This window comes from Salvia splendens, chromosome 1 (assembly GCF_004379255.2).
Source record: "Salvia splendens isolate huo1 chromosome 1, SspV2, whole genome shotgun sequence".
NCBI lineage: Eukaryota > Viridiplantae > Streptophyta > Magnoliopsida > Lamiales > Lamiaceae > Salvia > Salvia splendens.
In genome coordinates, this window is record NC_056032.1 from 38,968,524 (window position 1) to 38,994,426 (window position 25,903).

Sequence of the window (25,903 nt, forward strand, 5' to 3'; positions counted from 1 at the left end):
AATATATTCAATTATTTATGTCGTAATGTTAGTATTTTTCTCAATTATTTTATTGATTTAATTTAAAAGAAATTGTATATGACATGGAAGCTGAAATCTGTGGTTTTTTATGCATATTTATATATAATCATAAAAGCTATGAAGTTTAATTTAAAAAGTAAAGAATACAAGAGAAGACTGATGTATTTTGACTTTAAAATCATTTCAATTTACAATTTATCTCAGATCCAAATTAATGGGACAATGAAGAATAATATAGTTGAATATAATTGAAAGTTGCAAGATTGAGTATATTTTGATCGAACTCTGGGGTTTTTTTTTAATTTGAACTTTGATATATATGTCGGCAAATGTTTTTCTTAAATACTCACGTTATAGGGTGTTATAATTATAGATTTGAATTGGAGAATTTGTCTATCAAGTTTCTGTCTTGAATCATGCATGAGGCTTTTTAAAGAGAAAAATATTTTTTAGAGCATTCGAGAATCGCAGTACTAGCCCACCATTGATGCTGGAGGTGCATTTGATGTTATACATTAGTTAATCTTGTCTTTTCTGTAGTACTATATCTTAGTTAATCTTAGTTAAACATCACCTCTTGCTCTCCTCAAAACATAAAGTGATGGCCGGTTAGAGCATCCACAGCGGTGTCCTTGCCGACGAACGTGCTCTTGCCGTCGGCAAGGACAAGCCCTGTCCGCCGTTGTGCTCTTGCCGACGGCAGGGCGCTGCTCTATGCATAGAGCACGTCCGTGCCAACGGCAAGAGCACGAGGCGTCGACGTGGCATGCTCCGATTGGCCCGTTGGTTTATCATTTTTTTTATTTTTTAAAAAATCAAAAAAATATGAAAAATTCAGATTTAATAAAAAAAATATTTTCTCACTTCCTTATAAAATATATCCATTCTTTCCACACTTTTAATTTATTTTTTCATTATTTTTACCCCAAAATTCATACTTTCATCTATAAATACTCTCATTTCAAACACAAAAAATGACACTATACCAAACAACTCTCTCAATCTCAATTTTTAGGATTTTAATTATGTAATTTTTAATTTTTAGGATTTTAATTATGTAATTTTTTAATTTTTTATAATTTGTAATATTATTTCGGGTAATTTTAATGCATTTTAATATTGCGGAAATATTTTTATTTAAATTGAATAATAGAATAGTGAACCCTTGAGCTTGTCATTGCGGAAGAGTACGGATGTGAGTGTTGTGCTCTTGCCTAAGAACAGGAGTAAAAGTGGATCCGGGCTCACATCCATGTTCGTTGGCAAGAGTACGGATGTGGATGCTCTTAAGTAGGTCCTTATCAAAGAAAAATAAATATTGGTTGTGAAATTTTAGGTAGTCGTTTTTCAATCAAGTTGATAGTAGAATATGACATTTGTAGTTTGAAGTCAATTTTCCAATAATGCGAAAATGACCTGAGAATCATCCCTGATACATTAAATTCAATCAAAGAGACATTGCACGGCTAAATTAAATGTGCCACGCCATCTTGACAACGCTTGAATATGTATTTCTTTTTTTTCATTTAATTTTTTGGATAAATAAATACACCCATCTATAAAAAATAGCTTTAGCGGTGGACGACACATGTTTTAATGCAAATTTGATAAAATAAGAGATATATATAATAAATGGTTGAAATATTATTAAGTGGAAACTGCATTAGAAAGAAATTTGCTAAAAATAGATAGAGATTAATTTTGATAATCAATCCAAAATAGAAAAAACATAACTATTTTTCATGAACGGAGGTAAAATATTCAAATCTTAAATCAATGAAATCAAACACTGATCACTCTATCGCTAAACCCATTTGCATACACAAAAGTTTCATTCAACATAGTTGGTAATTTTCCATGCGTTTAAATTCTCTTCTATTTTCTTACAAATGCGTTTTATTTTGATGCAAGTTTAATTTAAAAGAAGAGAAATAAGAAAAAAAAACAGAGTTTTTCATTTATCATCAAATTTGAGTGGTCCACGCACTTTTTATCACATGAGCTAGCAATCAATGCTGGGCTAATGTTGGGCCTGGGCTTTATTTGTTATCCCAATTGCTGATTTAGTCGGTGAAATTTGAGATGGGGAATAGTTTATTTAAATACTTAAAGACAAAATGTTCTTCATTTATTGTTTCATGTCCAGGTAAAGTTCGTATAAATCACTTAATGAACTTATTTCAATGTTTCTTATTCTCAAGCGTAGTTACTATATTAGGATATTAGTATATTTTGGATTGCATGTTTGAGACCTAGAGGCTTGTCGCACTACAAATCTCATGTGGGATTATTCTATATAAAAATATTATCCTTGTTGGGTGAAGCGTTTCTTTTCGAAACACTCCATCGAAACACTAAATAATGAAACAATTAAATACTAGTATAATTCTTACTTAAAATTGAAATAATACAAATAGTTTGAGATGAGCTGAAATATAAAAGTGCGAGTAGAATGGACGGAGGTAATATAATATAGTATTTTATGGATTGATATACTTAGTATTTATTTATATAGTGTTTACGTGTGTATACTAGTAATTCGTATGAAAATTATAGTATAATTGAGTATTATATTATTATTATTATTATTATTATTTTAATGTATTTAAATTTTTGTTTATATATGTGAATTAGATACTAATCAAAATTTGCTCTTAAATTTAAGAACAATTGAAATTAACACTAAAATCCACATCTGAATTAGTATTATTTGAGACCCCAAAGAAGTTGAATAATCTAATTACTACTATTATTATAACCGCACACGACTTTAAGTTTTCAACATATTACTAGTATCAGTGGCGGAGGGAGTAGGGACAAGGGGTACGAGTGTACCCAAATTTTTTTTTTAGTAGTATTATATATTTAAATACAAATTCTGAGTTTATATTAATAATATATGTATAATGTCCCCCTATTTGGCTACTCCAAAAACTACGCGGCCAAAAACTAATGTCCCCCTAATCCATATTTGGCTATTCCTCCAATAAATACTGAAAAAGAAATAAAATATATTTAATAAATCAAAAAGTGGTAAAACTCAATTTTAATTCAAAGCATTTTTTTACAGAACACAATAAAAATAACAAACCTATTGCCATCCCCAATTGAAAACCGCCGACTGCTTCTGCTTCTTGCCTTCTTCCGCCGCCGACTACCGCTCTCCAACTCCGGTTTCTTGCCTTCTTCCGTGACTTGCCGCCTCAATTTTCATCATACACTTTGTTCATTGTTGAAAAGGTGAGTGATTAGGAATTTAGGTGTAAAAGTTTAGTTCATTAAATAATTTAGGGATTTTGGCAGCTTGTGCAAAATAGAATAATGTTTTACACTTTATGACTCTCTCTTATTGTCTTGAAATTGGGGTGAATTGAAAACAACCGTGCTTCCAATTATTTGTGGATGAGAAATTCTCAATTATGTATTATTTTAGGGATTATAGAGTATTAAATGCACAAGTATCTAATTTTAAATAGCTTAATTGTTGTTTTGGATTCTAAATTATTGTGTTTCAATTTTAAAAATTTGATCTTCTGACTTCCATGATAAGTTGTTTTTTTATGTCTAGTTATAATTTTAAAAATTTGTGTCTTGCTTTGCAAAGAAGAGATCAAGACATCATTAATGCTATGAGGCTTGTCACTTTAACCAAATATCAACTACAGAAAATGAGGGAGGGAGGATGGATGGGAGATTCACTTGAACAAGGTAATCTCAATTTGCAATAAACATGGCATTGTTGTTCCAGATATGAAAGCTCACTATAGCCCTCATGGAAGATCAAAACGTTTTGTTCAACAAGTTTCATATCTTCATTATTTTCGTGTTGATGTGTTTATCAAAGTGATTGACTTATTACTTCAAGAACTTGATAATCGATTCGATGAAGTTAATATGGAGTTGCTCAGATGTATGGCTTGCTTCAATCCTAAAGATGGCTTCTCTTCTTTTGACAAGGAAAAGGTACTCAAACTTGCCACTTTTTATCCTTCCGATTTTTCAAACATTGATTTGATGGACCTTGAGTGCCAACTTGATATATTCATTAGAGATATGAGAAGTGATGAAGACTTTCAGAATTTGCGAGATATTAGTTCTCTTTTGGTGAAGCTTGTTGAAACAAAAAGAGATGTGGTTTATTCGCTTGTGGTTTTGCTTATCAAGTTGATTTTGATTCTTCCGGTTGCCACTGCAAGTGTAGAGAGAGTGTTTTCTAGAATGACGTTTGTGAAGAATAAGTTGAGAAATAGAATGAGTGATCAACCTTTGAACGATTGTTTGGTCACTTTCATTGAGAAAGATGTGTTTCTACAAGTATCCGATGATGATATAGTGAATCGTTTTGAAGAAATGAAGACTCGTCGAAAAATAAATTAGATATAATGTAGTTTATTTTTGTATTTTGAAATGTATGACTCTAAAATTTGTATATTTCAAAATATATTGCTTTTAGTATTAGTTTTTATTTTGGTATGTTATATAATGATTAATCATTATACCTGGATCCGCCACTAACTAGTATCATTATCGTTTTATAAATAATTGAATTATAAACTATAATTTTCAATATATTACTTATATTGGAGATTCAATTGTATATAATATTGTATTAATTGAGTTTGTTTATGACAATAAAGATTCTGTTGTTTTGTAGGAGCTTATTGTATCATTGAATCTTTAAATGACAATTCATTTGATACGATTGATTCTGTTGTTTCGTAGGAGCTTATTGTATCATTGAATCCTTAAATGACAATTCATTTGATACGATTGACTACTACCTTGTGTAATGTTAGTCACACCTTTCTTGTTTGGCTCTTCTTAAACTACTAATACTATTTATATTTCAAGTAAGAATCATGGTATTTAATTAATATATTATAGTTAATTAAGTATTCTATTATTAAGTATCCTTTTATTATACTTAAAATTAAAATACTAATTTAATTACACGAATTACTCCATCTTTAATTTACGACTCAAAAACAAAAGTGTAAGTAGTACAAGACGGACTACTGAGGGAGTATTTATTTTCAAATAAATTTTAATTTTTTTAAATAACAATTTATATATTACTATGGTTTTGAACTTAAGAATTTGATTTCCAATTATCTTAAAAATTGTCCGACATAAATTAAGAGTGTGCACTAGCAATAATTTACGCAAGGTATAATTACTTATGTTTTCTATATATAGAAATTTTGATTGATTTTATTTTAAATTTTTTAATTAAGTATCTCAAATGATTTTCAACTAAGTGTTTAAATTCAGTATAATTGAACAACTGAGAGTTCATATTAAATTTTAGATTTAATAAAAAAATAAAAAAATTCCTAATTGATCTTATATTCAATTAATAATTTAATTAATTTCGATTTGATTGAATTATTGAGGATTTCAATGGATTTTTATTATGAATTGCACAATAGTTTGTGTCTCAATTTTTTATGAACCATTCAAGATTTCAATTAATCTCCAACCATCAATTTTATATTTTATGTAATCAGAATATATTTTCTATATATACTTTTAATATTGGAACAATCTTTTCTAAAAAAGTTTGAATTAGTATGTAAAATAATTATATAGTATAACGTTTACATTTATTTTATTTATAAGTTATTTAAATATTAATGTTAAATATAATATACTTTAAATTATTTCATTTGTAAGTGAATCTATATATAATCAACAATAATAAAATTAATAATATCATAAAGATATACATATATTCTGATTTAAAAGTAGTTATAGATATTAAACTCTAAAATATGAAATAATAAATTAAAGTTTAAAAAAAACTGAGTGGATATCTGACATAAGAAACGAAAATGAGCTACATTCAAAGTTTCAAGATGATTTGATGACTTAGTCTTTTATGTGTATTTATTTCGGGATAAAGGGTAAATTAGTCTTAGATAATTGTTGTTACTTTTAAGATGAACTAAATCCAAGTAAATAAGCATTAAATGTAACAATATTTTATTTTTATGGCCAGCCACATTATGGCCATTTAGCACTACTCTTAAGATAAATCATCTCATTTTAAGTTATCACATGTTATCACATCTCTCCTACCAAACACCCCACATAGTATATAACATGTTCCAAAAAGTGACAAGTTACAACAATGTACAAGTGAACAGATGACCATATACGCGAATTGGTTAGTGGAAACCACAAATAGGGAGATCATGTCAATTGAAAAAATATCAGCCTCTTCAGTTGATCTACTAATATTCTTGTATTTATGGGCACACAGCCATGCCCATAGCATCACTAATATCAACTTTACTTATAATAACTAACTAACCAGTACATATATATTACTATGGGTGAACATTCACATTTAAGATCAAAATTTTGTCCAATTCTGAAATCCGAAATTTCATAAAAACTGAATCCGATTATAATTGTTTGAAAATCTGAATTAAAAAATCCGACAATCCAAATTCTGAAATCCGAAATTCCATAAAAATATATTATAAAAATTCAAAAATTCAATGCCGAAAATTCAAAAATCCAATACCAAAATCCGAAAATCTTGTACCAAATATTATTAGAACTGTCCAACAGAAAGATTTTATATTTATAAATTTAATATAATATATATATTTCGCATTTTAGATTACTTTAAATTTTATAAAATATGATCCGAACATATGGAACTGTTAAAAATCCAATAGTTTTATTTGATTCGGATCACATTTTTGGATATTTTGTTCACCCCAAGATTGTACCCAAAAAATTAGAATTCATTCACAACTAAGAATACGTATACTATTTTTTTTATTAAAATTTAATTCATATTTTTGCAACATGTTTTTAGTAGATGTAGAGAGTACTAAATCATGGAATAAATAGAGAAGTACACTTCGTTTTAGAACGGTTAGCTAGATGTTATTTGAGGGCTCGTTGTCTTGTGTTCTTCGCTAAATATTACTCCTATTAGAATTTTTTATTTTCATTTTATTTATCTCAATACTAATTTTATAGATATATTTTGAGTATATATTTATTCATAATGAAATTGAAATTGAAAAAAAATCATAAATGCAACCGTTTAGATTATTAGATGGCTAAAAATCTAAAATTATGGGAGTTTAGCAGGGGATGCGATTTTGACATCGCAAATCGGCTCTAGGTCAAGGTGCTCGACAAATTCCAATGGGTGTCAACGGCACAAGCAATCGATTCGTTTATACTGCAAACCAAATTTTAGAGAAGGTACCATATAAGTTTACTGGAGAAGACCCTCTGGTACTTAAGATAGATGAAAATCGAGTGAGTGAAGTATTTTATGAGTGTTGTTACTGTGTATTTATATGCTAATAATATGGACAATGATAGAATATGTGTACTTCACTTGCTATAAAATGTTGAATGTTAAGTTCATATTAGTAATACTCCATCCGTTTCATAATAGTAGAGTTATTTTGTCATTTTAGTACATTCCATAATAATGGAGTCATTTCCCTTTTGAGTAGTAAAAGTCAATACATTTTTCCTCACATACTTTTATCTCTTTTACTCCCTCCGTCCCAACTAAGTTGAAACAAAACTTTTGGACACACAGATTAAGAAATTGTGTTGAAAAGTAAGAGAAATGAATAAAATAGGAAAGATAAAGAGAGAGTAAAGTAAATGGTGGATAAAGTAAGAGTGATGGATGTTTTGTTTTTTGTTAAAAAAAGAAATGATTCAACTTAGTTGAGACATCCCAAAAAGGAATACGACTCTGCTTAGTTGGGACAGATTGAGTACTTTATTCCGTCTTCATCTCTCTACTTTTTTTCTTTCTTACTTTATTCTTTCTTGACTTAACTCATTTAATACAAATTTTCTTAATCTTCGTGCTGAAAAGAAATACCCTCATTACTATGGAACAAAATGAGTACTAGTACTCCCTCCGTCCCATAGTAGATGTCACACTTGAGAATTGACACGGAGTTTTAGGAGATGTTTTGTGTGCTAAGTGAAAAGAGAAAATAATATATTTATATAAATGTGTGAGGGAATTTTTTCATTAAAAAGGAAAGTGTGAAGGATGAAGTATTATTTAGTTAAAAAAACATTTTGATAACTTATCCTTTAATGCTTTGTGTATCTAGAAAGTAGTGAAGCATGAGACGCAGTCAGATTTTAGAGTGGAGCACCCGTCCCACGTGGCTCTGCTTCCATATCTTTTGTCGGCAACCCCACCCACCCCATACACCAAACCGCGTAGACTCACTTTCTAGTTTCTACCCCCTTTGACATTTCCAAAGTCAACTTGCTCTCTCCATAAATAAAATATAGCCCTGTTTCTCCACCTCTCTCTACTCCTCAAAAAGTCAGCCCTTCCATTTTTGTCTGATACAAAAAAAATGGAGGATGACTGGGACCTTCACGCCGTGGTCAGAAGCTGCTCGACCTCCACTTCCGCCGCCGCCTCCCAAAACCCCACCAGTTTGGAGAGCTTTACTTTGTCCAAAGATCCGTTTGAAGATTTGCATCAGCTAATTTGGAAACAACAAATTCCACCGATTTCTCCCCTCTCTGTTTTGCAAGAACTATCATCGTCTCACCGAATTCTACAGCATCCTCAGCCCAAGCAGGAAATCACACAAAATTCCCCCAAAAAACAACACCTTTTTTCCATCTTGAACGCCTCAAAACGCAGCACCACAAGGTCCAAAAAAAGGTAACCAAATGTCAAATTTAATCATGGATCTAGTTTCAATTTTACTACTTACTAAAATTTTCCAATTTTTTGCAGGAAACATCAGTCGAAGAAGGTGTGCCATGTCCCGGCAGAGAGCGTGTCTTCCGACGTATGGTCATGGCGAAAATACGGCCAAAAGCCAATCAAGGGATCCCCATATCCAAGGTCTGTTTACATTTAATTGAAGAAGGTTTCAACAAAAATACTAGATTTCTGATTAATTAATTTAATTGTTGTGAAAATTAGGGGTTATTACAAATGCAGCACATTAAAAGGGTGTATGGCAAGGAAGCAAGTGGAGCGGAACAAATCCGACCCGGGAAAATTCATCATCACTTACACCGGCGACCACAGCCACCCCGTCCCCACCCACCGGAATTCCCTCGCCGGCAGCACCCGCAGCAAGCCCGACTCTAAGAAGCCGGAGGAATCTGAGGTGGACATCGATGACGACGATTTTTTCTCCGGATTGGACGATTTGGGCGGAGAGGGCTTGCCGGCGCCGGAGGGGTAATGAATCGAATCGATGCTTTTCTTCTCGCTCACTTTTGTTTACGTTTTGTAGCCACCCGACAAGTTTTTTTGTCCGTTGAGACTAGTCGAGAATCTAGAAATCATGGAACTTTTTATCTTATCTTTTTTTTTTTCTTTTCTCTTCTTCTAGGGAATATAATTATTTTTGGCAATGATAAAAAGAAAGGGAGTAGAGAATCTAGAGATGTCTATGAGATGTTAGTTGTATATTTGTGGTAGTTGATGTACAGTATATTATAGAACCTTGTCTTCCATTGCTTATTTATTTATATAGGAGTATACATATTTTTCATTAGTTCATTACTATTGTATGTCATAAGCTTCTGCATTTTATTAGTTCATCAGATAATCCACTATGACTTCATGACTAGATTTTAATGGAAACCAAGCATGTACATACTTAAAATGTCAATCGTTGCTCCATTGTAGTAGTACAATAAATATGTACTCCATGGAAACTAAAGCAATCAATTCAGTCACAGAGGCAGTGATGAGGGACTGCCTTATCCAAAAGGTATGCAACATTTTTCATTCTATCAGATCTTAATAATTCAAAAAAGATCATCATCTAGTTATGATATTGTTCTTGGCCACAGATTATACCTGCAATTAAGGCCAAATGGCCTGTTGGGGCAAGTAAAGACATCTACATTCAGCAAGATAATGCAACCCCACACATAACTGCCATGGATGCAGATTTTCAGGTTGTTGCCAATTCAGATGGATTTAAAATCCATCTGATTTGTCAACCACCTAATTCCCCTGACACAAACATCTTAGACTTGGGATTTTTAGGGCAATTCAGTCACTGCAGCATGAGAAACCATGCAAGACTGTGGATGAACTAGTGGGGAATGTGTGTAGCTCATTTACAGAGCTGTCACCACAAACTCTCAACAAAGTTTTCCTAAGCTTGCAGGCTTGCCTCACTGAAATCCTACAGTGCAGAGGTGGAAATGGATACAAAGTCCCACACATCAACAAGGACAGGCTACAAAGAAATGGGGGGCTGCCCAATGTGCTGGAGGTGGAGGAGGATGTTGTGAGAGATGTGCTTCAGTACTTACAACTGCCAGAGAACAATGTTCGGTCAGTGTATGATATTGGCCCTTTGTCAAATGCATTTGGCTTCTAGGTCAGCCAAAGTCATGTGTATGGGATAGGGTAGTCTGATTTTTTGGTGTGTAGGTCAGCCCCTATGGTTTTTGGGTTAGGGTCTGCATTTTTTTTGGTTTTTTGGTACACATACATAGTGCAAACCTAATGTAATGCACATAAGCAGGATAATGCTATGAGACCCTCAGAAAAATTTCATCATAGGGCATTGGCTCAAGCCTCCAAACCAGAAACAAGGGGTGGCTTGTGCACATCACAGAAACAACCAACCACACTACACCATCAAAAGCCTCCAAACCAGAAACAAGGGGTGGCTTTTACACATCACAGCAATAACCAACAGCAATACACCAACAAAAGCCTCCAAACCATATCAAAGGGTGGCTATTTCACACACAACAGGAATCACAAACATATCCCAACACAGAATGCAGCAGGCAACAACATATTCCATCAACTTAGTCATCAATTTAGCAACATGAAACAACCACAGAAAAATGTCATCATAGGCATTGTGAAAAGCCTCCAAACCATATCATGGGGTGACTATTTCACACACAACAGGAATCACAAACATATCCCAACACAGAATGCAGCAGCCAACAACATATTCCATCAACTTAGTCAACAATTTAGCAACATCAAACCACCTCAGAAAAATGTCATCATAGGCATTGTGAAAAGCCTCCAAACCATATCAAGGGGAGGCTATTTCACACACAACAGGACCCACAAACATAACCCAACACCACAGAAGCAACAAACAACAAATTCCAGCATGTATAACAACAATGCACCCTATAGCAGTAGGGTAATCGGACAAACATCACATATTTCATCATATAGGAGTCGAATGCATAACAAAAGAACCCTAAATACAGCCACCAACAAAAGAACCCTAAATACAGCCGACTACAGAATCTCCAAACCCGAGCCAGGGGGTGATTCTTACACAACTCACCATGTTAGATGAAATCTTTCATGCCGGGTAAGAGAATCAGGAGGATCTCCTTGAACCACTCCTCTTCCTCCACAGGTCGCCTCCGTCTCTTCACTCGCGGAGCTTCAGGGACCAAATCGGAGTCCGGACTCTCGTAACCCGGCGTATCAGGGACAATAAGCTCAAATTCGAGCATGGGATCCGGCGTACCAGGGACCACGGTGGAACCACCCACCATCGACGGCATACCTTCAAGATCTGGGGTTTCAAGGTACATTGGGGGCTGGGAATCGGTCCAGGGAGGTACGTCGACCGTCGGAGTTTCAGGAACAACCGTAGACATCGAATCACCCGCCTCCCACGAGTATGTAGGGGACGCAATTGGCGTCGGGATCGACCCCTCCGACGGGTCGAACGTCCACTCCGGCGCCGGATTCGGACGAGGCCAACGTGGAAGTTGGATGCGATTTCCGGCCGAATCCAACCCATAGATGGGGGATCGGGGTGGAGAGGGTGCATTATCCATGGACGCTCGACTGGGGAAGAGGAGGAGGAGGCGGCGATTTGGAGGAGGAAGAGGAGGCGTGGATTAGGGTTTCCACGGAGGAAGAAAGGGGAACGCAGTTGTGAGTGAGAGAGTCAGAGAGTGAGAGCGTGTAATTGAGAGAGTGAGAGAGGGAAATTGAGAGAGTGTAATTGAGAGAGTGCCGACAATAATTGGTGTATGGGGGGTGTTTTTTTAATGGCATTTTTGGTAAATTATGAATTGAGGGAGGGTGATTTATTTATCTAAATATGGTAAGTAGAACCCGGACTCCTATTAAATAAGGAATATATTCAATATTCATAGACACTACGCACTTTATTCTATATCTATACATGTACCGAAGCGGAAATTGGGGAAAAATAATAAAATTGTCATGATAGATATTTGGATCATAGTTTATACTTATACTCCATGTATAGTTTTTTAAACATAAAGTTGGAGAAGTGAAAAGATTTTTTTTTGTTCTTGTAATAATTGGAAGAAGTTGAATTTGAAAGAGGGAAAACTAAATATGTTTTAAAAGTAATACTATTGTTTGGACTATAAATATGTTAGTATGATATTTGGGTTCTATAAATCCACTCACTAAGCAAGTAATTTCCCATTACATTTGTCACTCAATTTACAGCGAAAATCTCTATCAGTTTTAGGTATTCTTTGGCTTCTTCATCAACATTGTTTTAACACGAATTTAGTTTTGTGGTTTTCTCAGCACTTGTATTCATTCTATTTAGATTGCTATGTTATTATATTTCAGTTTAGCGTTTTGTTCTCTTTATTGAAAACCTAAGTTTTAACATGAATGAGAATCTATTTTTTTGGAAGTGAAATATTTTATATGGCTGTTGTATATATTATTAATTTGATAACAACAAAATTGAAATTTGGTGATTATGTTTTTATGTTGTTACTACTAGAAGAAACTTGACACTATAACACTATAACACAATTCTTCAAACTTGACATTACTGATTATAAATAATGAGCACATCCTTAGAATAATATCGTTATGAAATAATAAATCACGTAATCAAACACCTTACTCAGTCAAAAACTACACTCGATTGACTAATGAAGGATTGTAGAAGAGGCCGCCCAAGGCCATGTATCTTAATGGGCTTTTAAAATCTGAACCTTTTCCCGTCCATGTTGAGCCCATATCCCATGGGCCCACCCAGCACTGCCGTAGGCCCACAGTTCATTAATTTGATTTTTAAAGTGTCTGGAATGTGTATTCTCTATATATTACTACTACTACTTGGTTTTCACAAAAAAGTCAATTATAAATGTACTTTTTTATTATTCCCTAAATATAATTTGATACTGCTTTTCTTTTATGAACTAAACTAATGTACATTGTTTCATACGTTTATTTAGAGTGTAAAATATGAAAATACGTACGGTGAACGACACCATATGGATTATGGAGTATAAAAAAAAAGGGTCACACGCGTCAAATTCTAAATGCTTTGACTGCTGATATCGTCAATTACTCGCAAATGCAATTTAAAATTCCAAAAAAAGAAGATTCAGAGCATCTCCAATGGTTATGGACATACAATAGCCCTCCCACAGCCTTGCCACTGCCACATCATCAGCACTAAAATCTCCATGCCACATCATCTGGACATGCAACTGGATAAGCAACCGGACATGCATTAGCCCAGCCACATCACTTAATTATGAAAAACAAACAATTAACAATCACACAAAATACGGAATTAAATATACGACACATATACGCGAAAATATACTATTTTCATTTAAATTAAAAAGTGCATTTAAAAAATTACATAATTTTAAATAAAAACTAACGCCTTGCAATCCTCCGCGCCCACAACTCTTCAATTAAATCATTTTGGAGTCGAATATGAGCATCCGTTTGACGCATGTCGGCATGTGCTTGGAGGAGGGCTTCTTCATCGTAAAAATTAAAAAAAAAATCTGACGCCGGTCTGACGCCGATCCGGGGCCTACAATGGTGCTGTGAGGATCGGCGTGAGAATCGGCGTGCCGGTGCCGACGCCGCCATTGGAGATGCTCTTAGTGCATATAAATATTAAACTATAGGGTCATATTCGCTACGAAAACTGTGAGTTGTCAACATACAGAGAAAGCAACGTGTGTGGTCATATTAGCAATTTTTCTACCGTCTATAAATATTTAATCGTGAAGTCTGAAGGAAGGTTCGATTTCTAGTATTACTATATTATATGCTTGGAATGTGTGAATTTTATGAAAAATTAGTAGTATGTTCAACAGTTGAAGGATGGTTCTACTAGTATATTATGTTTGTGACGTATGCAACTTGATGAAATTGAAAATTATAGTATTCAAATTTTTATAAGTGGTCCTACAGTAGGATATATAGGAGTATATCGAACATTTACCGGGGCATTGATTTTTTTATAATTCACAACTAAGATTTGTCATCCATTTTTATATATATAAAAAAATCTTAAAATAACCAGTTAATAAAGATTAAATACAATAATACATGAAGTCCAGAGATCAGACAAAGTATACCAAATCAAAATCCTAAATGCATAGAAAAATGTGTTTAACCTAAAAATGATACATTGAGTATTTTGTTTGGATTACTAATCGTTGAGAGATTTTTAAGTAATAATGTCAAATGATTAGACAAAATCATTTATTCGGCTTATATTATGAATACCTTTTTATATATGAAGCAATCATGGTTTAAAACATTTGATGTAATTTTGTTAGATGGTGGGTATGTGTCATGTTTGACTTCGATAAAAAAATAAAACTCGACCAAATGAAAAAAAAAACACAATTTGATCTTTGACAGTAAAACATGGTTTGTTTTTATTAGCGATCACACCCCAACGACTACTTACCAACAAACAACAAATTATTTGACTAAAATTAATTTTTTAGGCTCAAACGTCAAAACCTTTTCTTTATTCTTGAAATTAATTTTCTGTATTTTAAGTCTGAGCTTTTATTTAATTTTACCGCTAAATTTTCAATAATGAATTAACGGCAAGGACTGCATTAATATCTTTTGTATGTGCACACCGATGCCGAATTTATTAACTTTATTTTAGAAATTAATTTTACTAAAAATTATATTTAATACTCGATAATTAATAAAATTACTAATCAATTCATTTGTTTTCAATTATATTATTAATGCAATTTATTATTATTATTATTATATTTTTTAATTAATATGATTTCATGTGTTAGCATAAATTTATATATAATCGCCCACAATATAATTATATTACCTTATATACGCAAAGTCAAGCATAAATTTGGAAACCGTTTATAAACAAAACGCCCCTATAGTTATATTATAACCAAGACCAAAATGTGGTAACAAAGTAAAAAAATGGACTCATGAAAATTTGAAAATCGCGGGTATTTAAGAGAAGAGAGACACAATATACCTTTGTACAAGAACCAACCCAAAAACTTTGTCACCCAACCAGCTAGACCTTCGACTACACCGATTAACAAGCTCATTAAGAACAACCGTCAAGACCTCAAACCAAGTCTTCTGCTGGTCAAATAGCATAAGGTTGTCTTTGTGAAGGACTAACTCACCATACACATAATGATCAATGATAGAAAGAACACATAAGATCCCACATAGAGAAAAAGAGAGCATGAAGACTAGAGAGATAGACAGTGCATAAAGGTGTCGTTCGGTTTGGGATAACTCATTATTATATGATTATTCACCTAGTATTAAGTTGTAAGATTATTTTAGTTGGAGATGGATGACTGGGGGAGGGAATATATATTACTAGCTTGGTTTGGAGCGGATATGGATATTTTTTCTGTCTTCGGGGCGACATCAGAGGCAAACGGAGTGGGCGGACATGACAATTTTAAGTCCGAATACGGGGAAATCAGTCGCACGATGGGGACGGCCGCCCCTAGATCTACCATTGTTGTATATGACTAATTATCATAAGACTATAACTTAGACTATCTATCTAGGATTAAGTTGTGAGATTTAATCTTATAAACCAAACAAAATATATATTCAATCATGAGATATAATCTTGTTTACTGAACCGTTTCAAAGAGAACAAATTGCAATGAACTCTCACAGCAAATAGAAGGGTGCATAAGAGCATCCTTAACGCTTTGGGCCGGGCCGCAATGAGCGAGTCTCTGCCCGGCCGTTGCATTGGAGAAGAGGAAGATGCGGCATGTGTCGGTCCCGGGGCTGCAGTTGCGGTTTGAGGACACTCCTGGGGTCCGGCTCGACCTAGGGTTAATTGGTTCGGGACGGGCTGCAACGCGGTCCGGCCCAACGTTAATTCGTGTTTGGGCCGGGCCGCAACTTAAACTTTTTTTTTTAATTCGAAAATTTATTTATAAATACCACTCCATCCATTTTCATATCCATTCAACTTCATTTCTATTCCCAAAATTCAAAAAAATGCCTCCTCGTCAAAGATTATTCGATGCTCAAATGTCCCGAATGTTAGAAGAGGTGGTACCGGCAATCCAAGAAGAAATCAACAACGAAGTCGAACGTTACCAAGCTGCTATTCAAGCTTGGAACGAACAACAAGTCCGGGTACCACGTACCTAGATGTATATTCACCGAGACCGTGAACAAGCTGCTTTGCGGCTTTTCACAGATTATTTCTCTAGCGATCCACGATGGAGTGATTAGATGTTCCGTCGCCGGTTCCAGATGCGGAGGCCTTTGTTCGTGCGCATTGTCAACACAGTTGTAGCTCGTGACTCATATTTCTGCCAAACCACCGATGCTGCGGGCCGGCAAAGTATATCGACTTTCAGAAATGCACGTCTGCCATACGTCAACTCGCTTACGGAACTACAACAGATGTGTTCGATGAGTATCTCCATGTAAGCGAGTATACTGGACGGGATTGCCTAGCTAAATTCTGTGGGGCAGTCATCGAAGTATTCAAGGATACATACTTGAGAAAGCCAACGACCGACGACGTTAGGAAGTTGGTGAACTTGCACGAGCGGACCCACGGCTTCCCGGGGATGCTTGGCAGCATCGACTGTATGCACTGGCAGTGGAAGAATTGTCCAACGGCTTGTAGAGGACAATACACTAGCGGGCACAAGGGCACACATCCCACGATTGTGTTGGTGGCCGTTGCCGACCAACGATTGTGGATCTGACATGCCTACCTTGGTGTCGCGGGGTCGAACAACGACCTCAACGTGTTGAACGAGTCTCCATTGTTCAATGACTTGTGTGTCGGGCGAGCGCCGAACGTAGAGTTCACGGCCAACCACCGTCGGTATAGTATGGAGTACTATCTGGCAGACGGGATCTACCCTCGATGGCCCGTGTTCGTGAAGACTATCACATGTCCGACAACGGATCCGAGGGCATTGTTTGCCGAAAGGCAAGAGGCGGCTCAGAAAGATGTGGAGCGTGCATTCGGAGTCCTCCAAGCACAGTGGGCTATTGTGAAGGGAGCGGCCCGTGGTTGGCAGCGTCCACTAATCGCCGACATCATGTATGCATGTATCATAATGCATAACATGATCGTTGAGGACGAGGAAGAAAATGTAACTTTGTGGAGCGACGATCCGCTCTCCAGCACCGGGAGTGACTACACTGTCACCTCCCCGCCCGTGCAGGGCCTTCCTCCCGACATCTGCAATGTCATGGCCAGTTCAGTTGCGATGCGCCAAGACGAACTACACACTCGCCTTCAAGCCGATCTAATTGAAGAGATTTGGATACACACCAACGTTTTCCAGCATTAACGTTATATTTTAATATTTTTTTGTATTTTTAAATTTATATGTTGTAATTTTCAATTCCGATCGAAGAACAACTTTTTCGTGTTTTAAATTTTTGGCATTTTTTATTTTACGATTAAAATAGATTGAAGTTGTGAATAATGCCATTTATTAGTTTTGGCCCGGGTTGGGGCCTGCAGGGTTAGAGCCGTTGTGGCCTGAGACTCAAATTTAGGGGAATGATGACGTGGAGGAGACTTGGGGCGTGAATCCGGGCCAGGGTTAAGGATGCTCTAAGGTCTCCTCATTTCTCACTGTTGGAGCACCAGATAGGGCAACCGGGTTTGGGTCTCGAGTTTTAGATAATAGACCGATTTGGGCTACATTCATAAATTGGCATAATAGGTCCACACTCAATTAATTCCTTTTGATTATAACTTCATAGGAATAATCAACACTTTTATATATTTTACATGTAATTCTAAAAACTATTCTCAGCTGGTAGAATAATTAGGTGCAAATATATACTCCCTCTGTCCCACGTTACTTGAGTCGTATTCATTTTTGGGTTGTCCCAAATTACTTGAGTCATTTCTTTTTTAGGTAAAAATTAGGAAATTTTAATAAACAATTAGCTCTAATTAATCTATCCCTTATTGTAATTAACAAATTAATCTCTCTGACACCCACTCACCCACCACTCACCCGTAACATTCATTTTACACATTCTTCTTTCTCACTCTTCAATCATCCTCTCCAGTTTCTCTCTCTATTCGAATATTGAATCCCTAAATTTCGCCTCATCTATGCAAAAAATCTCTACATTCCAGAGGTGAACTCCTATTTTTCTCCTCTATCTTGGCGACTCTGAGAGGTGAAACCCTAAATTTTTATTGGGTTCTCTCTTTAGTCTCTCTCTTCCGCCTACCCTGCCCTCTTGGTTCTCTTAGATCTACCATGCCCGGCTAGAGGATTTGTAAGGGTGGATGGATTAATTCATGTCTCCCACACACGCCGATTATAAAAATTTGCATCTAGACGTTTGGTGATATTTTTGGTGAGATTCTAAAAATTTGGTGAGATTCTAAAAATTTGCATCTAGACCTTTGGTGAGATCTTTAAAATCAAGCATAGATTGACATAATTGTTGGGATGGATATGAGTGTTAGATTTTGTTGGTTATGTTCTTGTGTTGTTTGTGCTTGGATTGGGTTATGTTATAAGCTTGGGTAGAATTGTGTTGTGAGCTTGGATGAGATTGTTAACAAAATGCATTCTTTACAAAAAAAACATTCTTATCAGCAAATGCATTCCTTATAAAAAGAGCATCAGGCGTCTTTACAAAAACCAATATGCATTCATCACAAATCTGCATCTTTGCAAAATACCATATGCATGTTTACAAAAAACCATTATATCTCCTTTCTAAAACAACTCCATAAAGCTCCTCTGCCTCATTAAACTTCCATACCCAAAGTTCTGGCAATCATTTCAAGTCCATCAATGCATCCCTGGTCTTTCAAATATGAAATGCATTCAATGGCAAGCTCCTTTGGGACTTCTAAGTTATGAGGGAGTTGTGCTACTCTTCTTAAAGCTTCCTTTCCCATATGGGGAAGTTTGTAGCTGTTATGTCCTCTAGCCTTCATGATCTCAACCATGCAACCTTGTAGTGATAGGAACACATTGTCTAATGTTACAGCAGATAGGTCCTCAAATGATTTCTCAACCGCCTTAACCAAATCATCAAGTGTTTTGCATGCAGTCTGCAATTGTAGTGATTGTATTGCTCTAAACCATCCTAAATCATTCACATTGGTGTCAGGTGAGTTTGGAGGTTGCTGCACAAGTTTCATAGTGAAACCATTTTGATTTGCAGCAGCCCTAAAATCAGGATCATCGTCTAGAATGTGTGGCTTTGCATTGTCTTGTTGGATATATATGCACTTACTTGCACCTTCTGGCCATTTTTCAATTATTCCTGGTATGATCTGAATGCATGCATCACATTAGTCTATTCATTAGGATATTGATCAAATGCATGTATGTAGTGCGAAAATTAAAGGCATAAAAGTAATGCACATAGTATTACCTTATTGATCAAGAATTCCTTCGTCACAACCTTTGTTATGCTTTTGATAGGCTTAGTCTCTATAGTTCCTGCACTTCTATTTTTGCTTTTTCTCTTGGCTGGACTTGTTTTGTGAAAGGAAAAATTCCAATATTTCCGTCAAACAAAACCTCTCCATTTTCTGAAATAAGTGGTCTAGTAACAGCACACATGAACATAATTTTTGAAATGAACTTTTTGTTTTAACATGTCCTATGTGGCTCAACCTCTCCCGGTGCCAAGTAATATCGTTGAGATCCTTTCGTAATATAGAACCACTTTTCATCTATGTGGACAGTGTTGTGCATGTTCCTAAACTTGATTGTGTTTAAAAACATGTCTAGTTCTAAAGCTTCTAGGGAGAACCTTAATCTTAGCAGCTTGTTAGGGGCGGTTAAATCAGGGCGTATAGCTGAAGTGTGAGATTTGATCAGCCCTGCTTTCACCCATCTCCAAACTGTTGATTTACTGCATCCTAGTCTAATAGCTATACTTCTAATATTGCATATTTTAGAAAAGTTCAGACCTTGAAATAAAGTAAGATCAAAGTGAATGACTTTTGAGTATTGTCTAGACTTCTTACCACTTACTAACTGGATTGCTTTTCCACTTTCTTGTTGCTTCTTTGCTGCATTCCAATATCTTGTGCTTGTCTGCCTTGATATCGAGAACTTAAGTTGAGCTTTCTTGAGTGTACCTCGTGGTGGTTCTCCTTTGATGCAACATTCGAGGATGAATTGAACCACTAGGTTTCGTTGTTCCGAGGAGTATTCACGAGGCCTCATCCTCTCCTTTGTTTCTGTTTTGATCTTTCCAGTTTGACAGGATGTGTGAATATTAGATTATGTATTTATAGGCAGTAAATGCTTAAATTAGGCGCCAAGTCTGTAATTGTTTTGCTCTTTTGGTTCTGCCGCCATTTACAGAATTTGGGAGGTGGATTTGTAATCTATTTTTGGTTCTACCGCTAAGTAATGAAACTTTATTAGATTTGATTCGACTTTTGGTTCAAATAATTATGGATATATAAATTGAGTTGTAATCGCAGATTTCAAAAACGACGCATAAAAATTAAATCAATATTATAATTGAAACAACTAATCTACTTAATTACACAACCCACTTAAAACACTAATCATCTATTTCTTAATCTCTGTGCCCAAAAGATATGCCTCAAGTAACTTGGGACGGAGGGAGTATTAGTAAATTTTTTTGTTTAATTAACTGGTAAGTACTATTTTTATAAAAAAAAATTCAACCGCCTTTTCTCTATTACTTTACAATTTTATATTTAAACTCGTATAGTCCAATATCTAAATTATTGATAGCGGAAGGGGAAAGCATTATATTTTAGAGTTTAATAGCTCATTCATCTCAATTCAGAAATGAAGGAGTAACAAATATACGCAAATTCATGTGAATGAAAAATTTGTAGGCATCCTTTAATTCCAAAAAATCCCAACGAGTTAATAATTTTGTACATGTACATAATGCGCAACGAGCTCCGATTGAAAGTCAACTTTTATGTTTATAATGGCTTAATAAAGTTAGATTTTTAAAAATAAAATATAAATTCTACAAAAAAAGGCTGTTGAGATATCTTGTGTGCCTAGCTCGGTATTTTACAAACACGCATGGCTCATTTGCTCGTAATATATAACTATAGTATTAAGTCATTGTCGTAAGTAAATATTTATATAGTGGTTTTTATGATGTACATATAACCTCCATTTGTAAAAACTATGTGTAATTAATGTTAATTTTTTATTTATCTTGATATTTAAAGAATCATTCTATATCTAAAGGTTCACTAACATTATGGTGAAAGTTACTAACTATATACATAAGTATGGTTATGATAGAAAAAAAGAAGATAGCCGACAAATAACAAAATTCATTAATTGTTTTTATATTGTATTTGACTGACTGTACACTATAACTAGTATAAACTGGTTTTTTTCAACTTAATACAGCCCTCTCATTCCGGTATACAAATTTGGACTTATAGTGAAGATATTTTATACAAAAATTTCCCTAAAGTCCGGATCGATCACTCAATCGTGAAGTTACGTTTCTTAAAAAACAATTGCATAATTATATTAAGATACTTAGTACTTTATTTGGACTTAGATAATAGAGTTAGTAAAGATATTGCACACTGACTCTAGAATCTAGATGCATCAACTTAAAGTTGATCAACTTTCAATTCTAATTAATACTACTACTATTTCTTAATTTCTAATTAAATTTGAATGATAAATACTCCGATTAATAAATACTCCATGTGCCTAGTCATTTCAGTTCGTTCATTAACTCACATTCCACTAACTTTATTTCATTCATATTCATTCATATAAAATTTATGTTATATAAAAATTAATAGTAGTATTATATTTTTGTAACATTTTTCACTCAATTTGCATTAGTGTCCACAATAGGGAGGACACGGCGGCGCCGCGCCTCCCTATAGTGGAGGACAGGGGAGCTGGGGCGGGAGGCGGCGGACAGCCCTCCGTCGAGTATTCGGCGTGGACGGGGCAGGGTGGACGAGCCGCGGCGGATTATAGTGAGGCCCATGCGCTGCGGCGCCTGCCAACTTTTTTTTTTCGTTTTTTTATTTCTTGCCTATAAATAAAACCCCATTCATTTTCACCTCATTTCAACTCTCTATTCCAAATTTCTCTCTCTAAGTTTTTCTCAATTCCACCTCCAAAAAATAGATGATTTGTGGAATGAAGCGTGAGATTCTCTGATTCAAGAGGTGCAAGCAGAAGCCGACGAGGACACGGCGCGGGAGGCGGCCACGGCCGTATTTGTCAAGACAGTTCGACAACCTGTTGGACTGAAGAAAGTCTAATTTGCGCGAAAACAAGAGGGTGCTAGGAAGGATGTTGAGCGAGCTTTTGGTGTGCTCCAAGTGCGGTGTGCCATTTTACGGTGCCCGACACAAGTGTGGCACGAAGATGATGTCGTTAATGTCATGTATCATATTGCACAATATGATAGTAGAAGATGAAAGATTTGCTGCTGAGCGTTGGACACGGAAGACGGTGCTAGTTAAAGTCACGGTGTTGCCACCGCGCCGATAGAGATGGGTGTACTGCGTAGTAATGAATATATGCTCCAACGTTTCACTGATATGCGCAGGGACACAACTAGTGTTGCCCACGGTTCGAAAACCGGCGGTTCCGGTTTTGGCGGAGGCGGAACCGGAACCGGACCGTGAGGCTATTTCACGGTTCCGGTTCGGAACCGCCGGTTTTCCGGTGGTTTTGGCGGTTCCGGTTTTCAAACCGGCGGTTTCGCGGTTCAATTATTATTATTATTTTTTTAATTTAAAATTTGGCTTTATACAACAAATCGGAACAAGACAATGCATAATTCAAGCACAAATAAGACGAATAAGGAGAAAATGAAATAAATTTTATTGATTTTGAGTTGTAACGGACAGCGATACATTACAATTTACAATACATAAGTATACAATACAACAACATACAACAATGTAATATAATTTATAAGTGTCGTCGCCTCGTCGGACTCGGAAGGTAAATAAAAAAAACATGAAATGGGGGGGAAAAAGGAAAAATTGAAAAGGGCTTGGGATCAACTTAAACTTTCAAAGTTAAACTTTTCAAATTTAAGTTGAGTTGCCTACGTATCCACAATTTTATTGAGGAATCAAAGCCCACGTAGTTCTCTTACCTTGGGATCAACCTTTTTTTCTTGCAAAATGTTGCCCATTTTCTAAGCAAACACATATCAGCACGCCATATACACATTGCTGCATTTCTAATAGGGGCAATTTGATCTTCCAAAGCAATCAATGCATCTCGAACACACATAGTCAGAATATTATTCAAGCATCTAGCATGAAAAAAATTAGCACTAATAGATAGTTTGTTCTGATTTTTTCCATGCTAGATGCTTGAATAATGTTCTGACTATGTGTGTTCGAGATGCATTGATTGCTTTGGAAGATCAAATTGCCCCTATTAGAAATGCAGCAATGTGTAAGTGTATAACAATGCGTAATAAGAGTAGCTCTTGCGTAATTAAATGGAAGCACAATAGCACAAATGAGAAATTGGAGACAAAGAGAGAGAATTGGGAGATTGAAGAGAGAAACTCTTATTAACACAAGAGTGGGGTGAATGTAAATGAGGATAGAGGGGGATATTTATAGATAAAAATGGGGGGGGGGGGGGGGAAATGGAAGAATTCGAATTTGAAATTTGAAAAAAAAAAATTTTGAATTTTCGGAAAACCGGCAGTTTTTGGCGGAAAACCGCCGGAACCGCCGGTTTCCGAGCAAAACCTCCGGTTTCCGGGACAAAACCGCCGGTTTCGGTCAACGAAACCGTCTGCAAAAGCTGCGCAATGTCTCCTCGTGTCTCGCGCCGCAACCGGATACCACTGAACCGGCGGTTAACCGCCGGTTCACGTCCCAAAAACCGCCGGTTTTTCAGCTAAAAAGCTGTCGCCGTCGGCCCCATCCCCATGCCTTGATATACGCGCCCGAACCGGCGGTTCCGCTAGTTAACCGCCGGTTCCGAACCGTCCGGAACCGCCGGTTCGGTGACGGTTCCGGTTCGAAATATTTTGAACCTGAACCGGACCGCGACCCGAATTCCGATGGTTCCGGTTCGGCGGTTAACCGCCGGAACCTGAACCGGTGGGCATCTCTAGACACAACACATACCCAACTCCAGACCGATTTGATTGAAGAGGTCTGGGCACGTACGGGAAGGGGCGCAATGTGAAGAAATTGTGCGATGTCGAAATTTTTCGTTGTATAATTTTCCCCTTTATGTAATACAACGAAAATTTAGTTTATTATTTTTATTAATTAAATTAGCAGTTAATTTCTAATTATTTTCAGTTCGATAATTTTAATTCTAAATTGAATTAAAATATACAATCAATTGATAAAATAAAAAAAAATGGCTTGGGAGTGTCCACTATTAATGTGGACACTTAAAAAAGTGACTGTGGACAAAAAAAATTAGTTGTGGAAAAAAAAAGTGGTTTTTCCACCAAAGTGTCCTTTAATGTTTTAAAAATTGGATCGGATCGGCGGGTTCGACAGGTTCGGCTGCGAACCGGCAAGCTGTCCGGTCCGATTCATGCCTAAAAATCGGATGCAAGTTGGACCGTTTTGAACCGGTAAAACCTGACGGTTGGTCCGGAAACCGTGAACCGGTTTGGCTAGTTTTGCTTTTTTTCTGCTTTTTTTTTCTGCTGAAATTGAAGCCTCTCTCACGCCTGCAATGAAAATGGAAAAAATAGGATGGAAAGAGCCGCAGTAGCTCGTAGCCGGCCAATTCGAAACAGAGAAATAGAAGATAAGAAGAGAGCATGTGAAGGAGAAGTAGAAGAGAGCATGTGAGGGAGAAATAGAAGATAAGAATGGAGCAAGTGAGGGAGAAAGCAGTGCCGGGTACGGGTACGGGTACAACAATGAAATCTGGAGTTTTAATTTGGCTATTTGAAGTCCCCCGTGGTAGCCCATCAATCACCCTATTCAAATCCCTCAAATATCACGTGATGACATACATGGTAAAGAGAGCCTATTTGTCTTTTAGTGAAGATTTGGAGTGGAAAAGAGAGCAGAATCACGTAGGTATTTTTTTTAATAAGATTACAAATTTTTTAAGTACTTAAAACTAATAAAATAATAATACTACTAATAAAAATTATTATATAGTAGTATATAAATATAATACTATTCCGGTGGTTAAATTGGTCCGACCAGTTGAACCGTGAACCAATAACTTCGCCGGTTCACTTGTCGTTCTGATTTTTAAAACACTGGTGTCCTTATTGTGATGACTCTTCTTAGGGTGGGGATCCCGTGCATTTCAGCACAGCAGCCCCTACTGCTCTACACAAAGAAATAAAATAATTAAAGAAATAAAATAAAATAAAATAAAATAAAATAAATATATATTATTTTAATTGTTTGTATGGAGCCGCAGGGCTGCTATCCCACCCCCTCTTCTTACCATTCTTAAAATATGAGTCAGAGTTAAACAGAGGCAATTTAATTTGATTAGAATAGATAGACTGTCATCATGTATAAAAAGGTCAAAGCATGAATTCAACACTGGCATGCCACAATATTTCAACGGTTACACACTCCATCCACAATCACTATATAAATATAAACCATACCAAACAAAAAATATTCCACAAATTCAGCTCCCTCCA

General features: G+C 35.7%; 3 protein-coding genes across 3 annotated transcripts; all 3 read left to right on the forward strand.

Annotated features, from left to right (window-relative positions):
- The first annotated feature begins 3,771 nt into the window (after nt 1-3,771).
- On the forward strand, nt 3,772-4,398 carry LOC121786529. Its single transcript, XM_042185199.1, has one exon. It carries the CDS (start codon nt 3,772-3,774, stop codon nt 4,396-4,398), a length of 627 nt encoding a protein of 208 aa, XP_042041133.1.
- Nucleotides 4,399-8,331: 3,933 nt separating this feature from the next.
- LOC121750894 (WRKY transcription factor 22-like) lies at nt 8,332-9,554 on the forward strand. Its single transcript, XM_042145552.1, has 3 exons — nt 8,332-8,704; nt 8,780-8,890; nt 8,972-9,554. Exons 1-3 carry the CDS (start codon nt 8,388-8,390, stop codon nt 9,237-9,239), a joined length of 696 nt encoding a protein of 231 aa, XP_042001486.1. The 5' UTR covers nt 8,332-8,387; the 3' UTR covers nt 9,240-9,554.
- Nucleotides 9,555-9,690: 136 nt separating this feature from the next.
- On the forward strand, nt 9,691-10,541 carry LOC121751115. Its single transcript, XM_042145831.1, has 2 exons — nt 9,691-9,773; nt 9,856-10,541. The coding sequence occupies exons 1-2, from the start codon at nt 9,702-9,704 to the stop codon at nt 10,105-10,107; spliced, it is 324 nt and encodes a 107-aa protein (XP_042001765.1). The 5' UTR covers nt 9,691-9,701; the 3' UTR covers nt 10,108-10,541.
- Nucleotides 10,542-25,903: the final 15,362 nt, after the last annotated feature.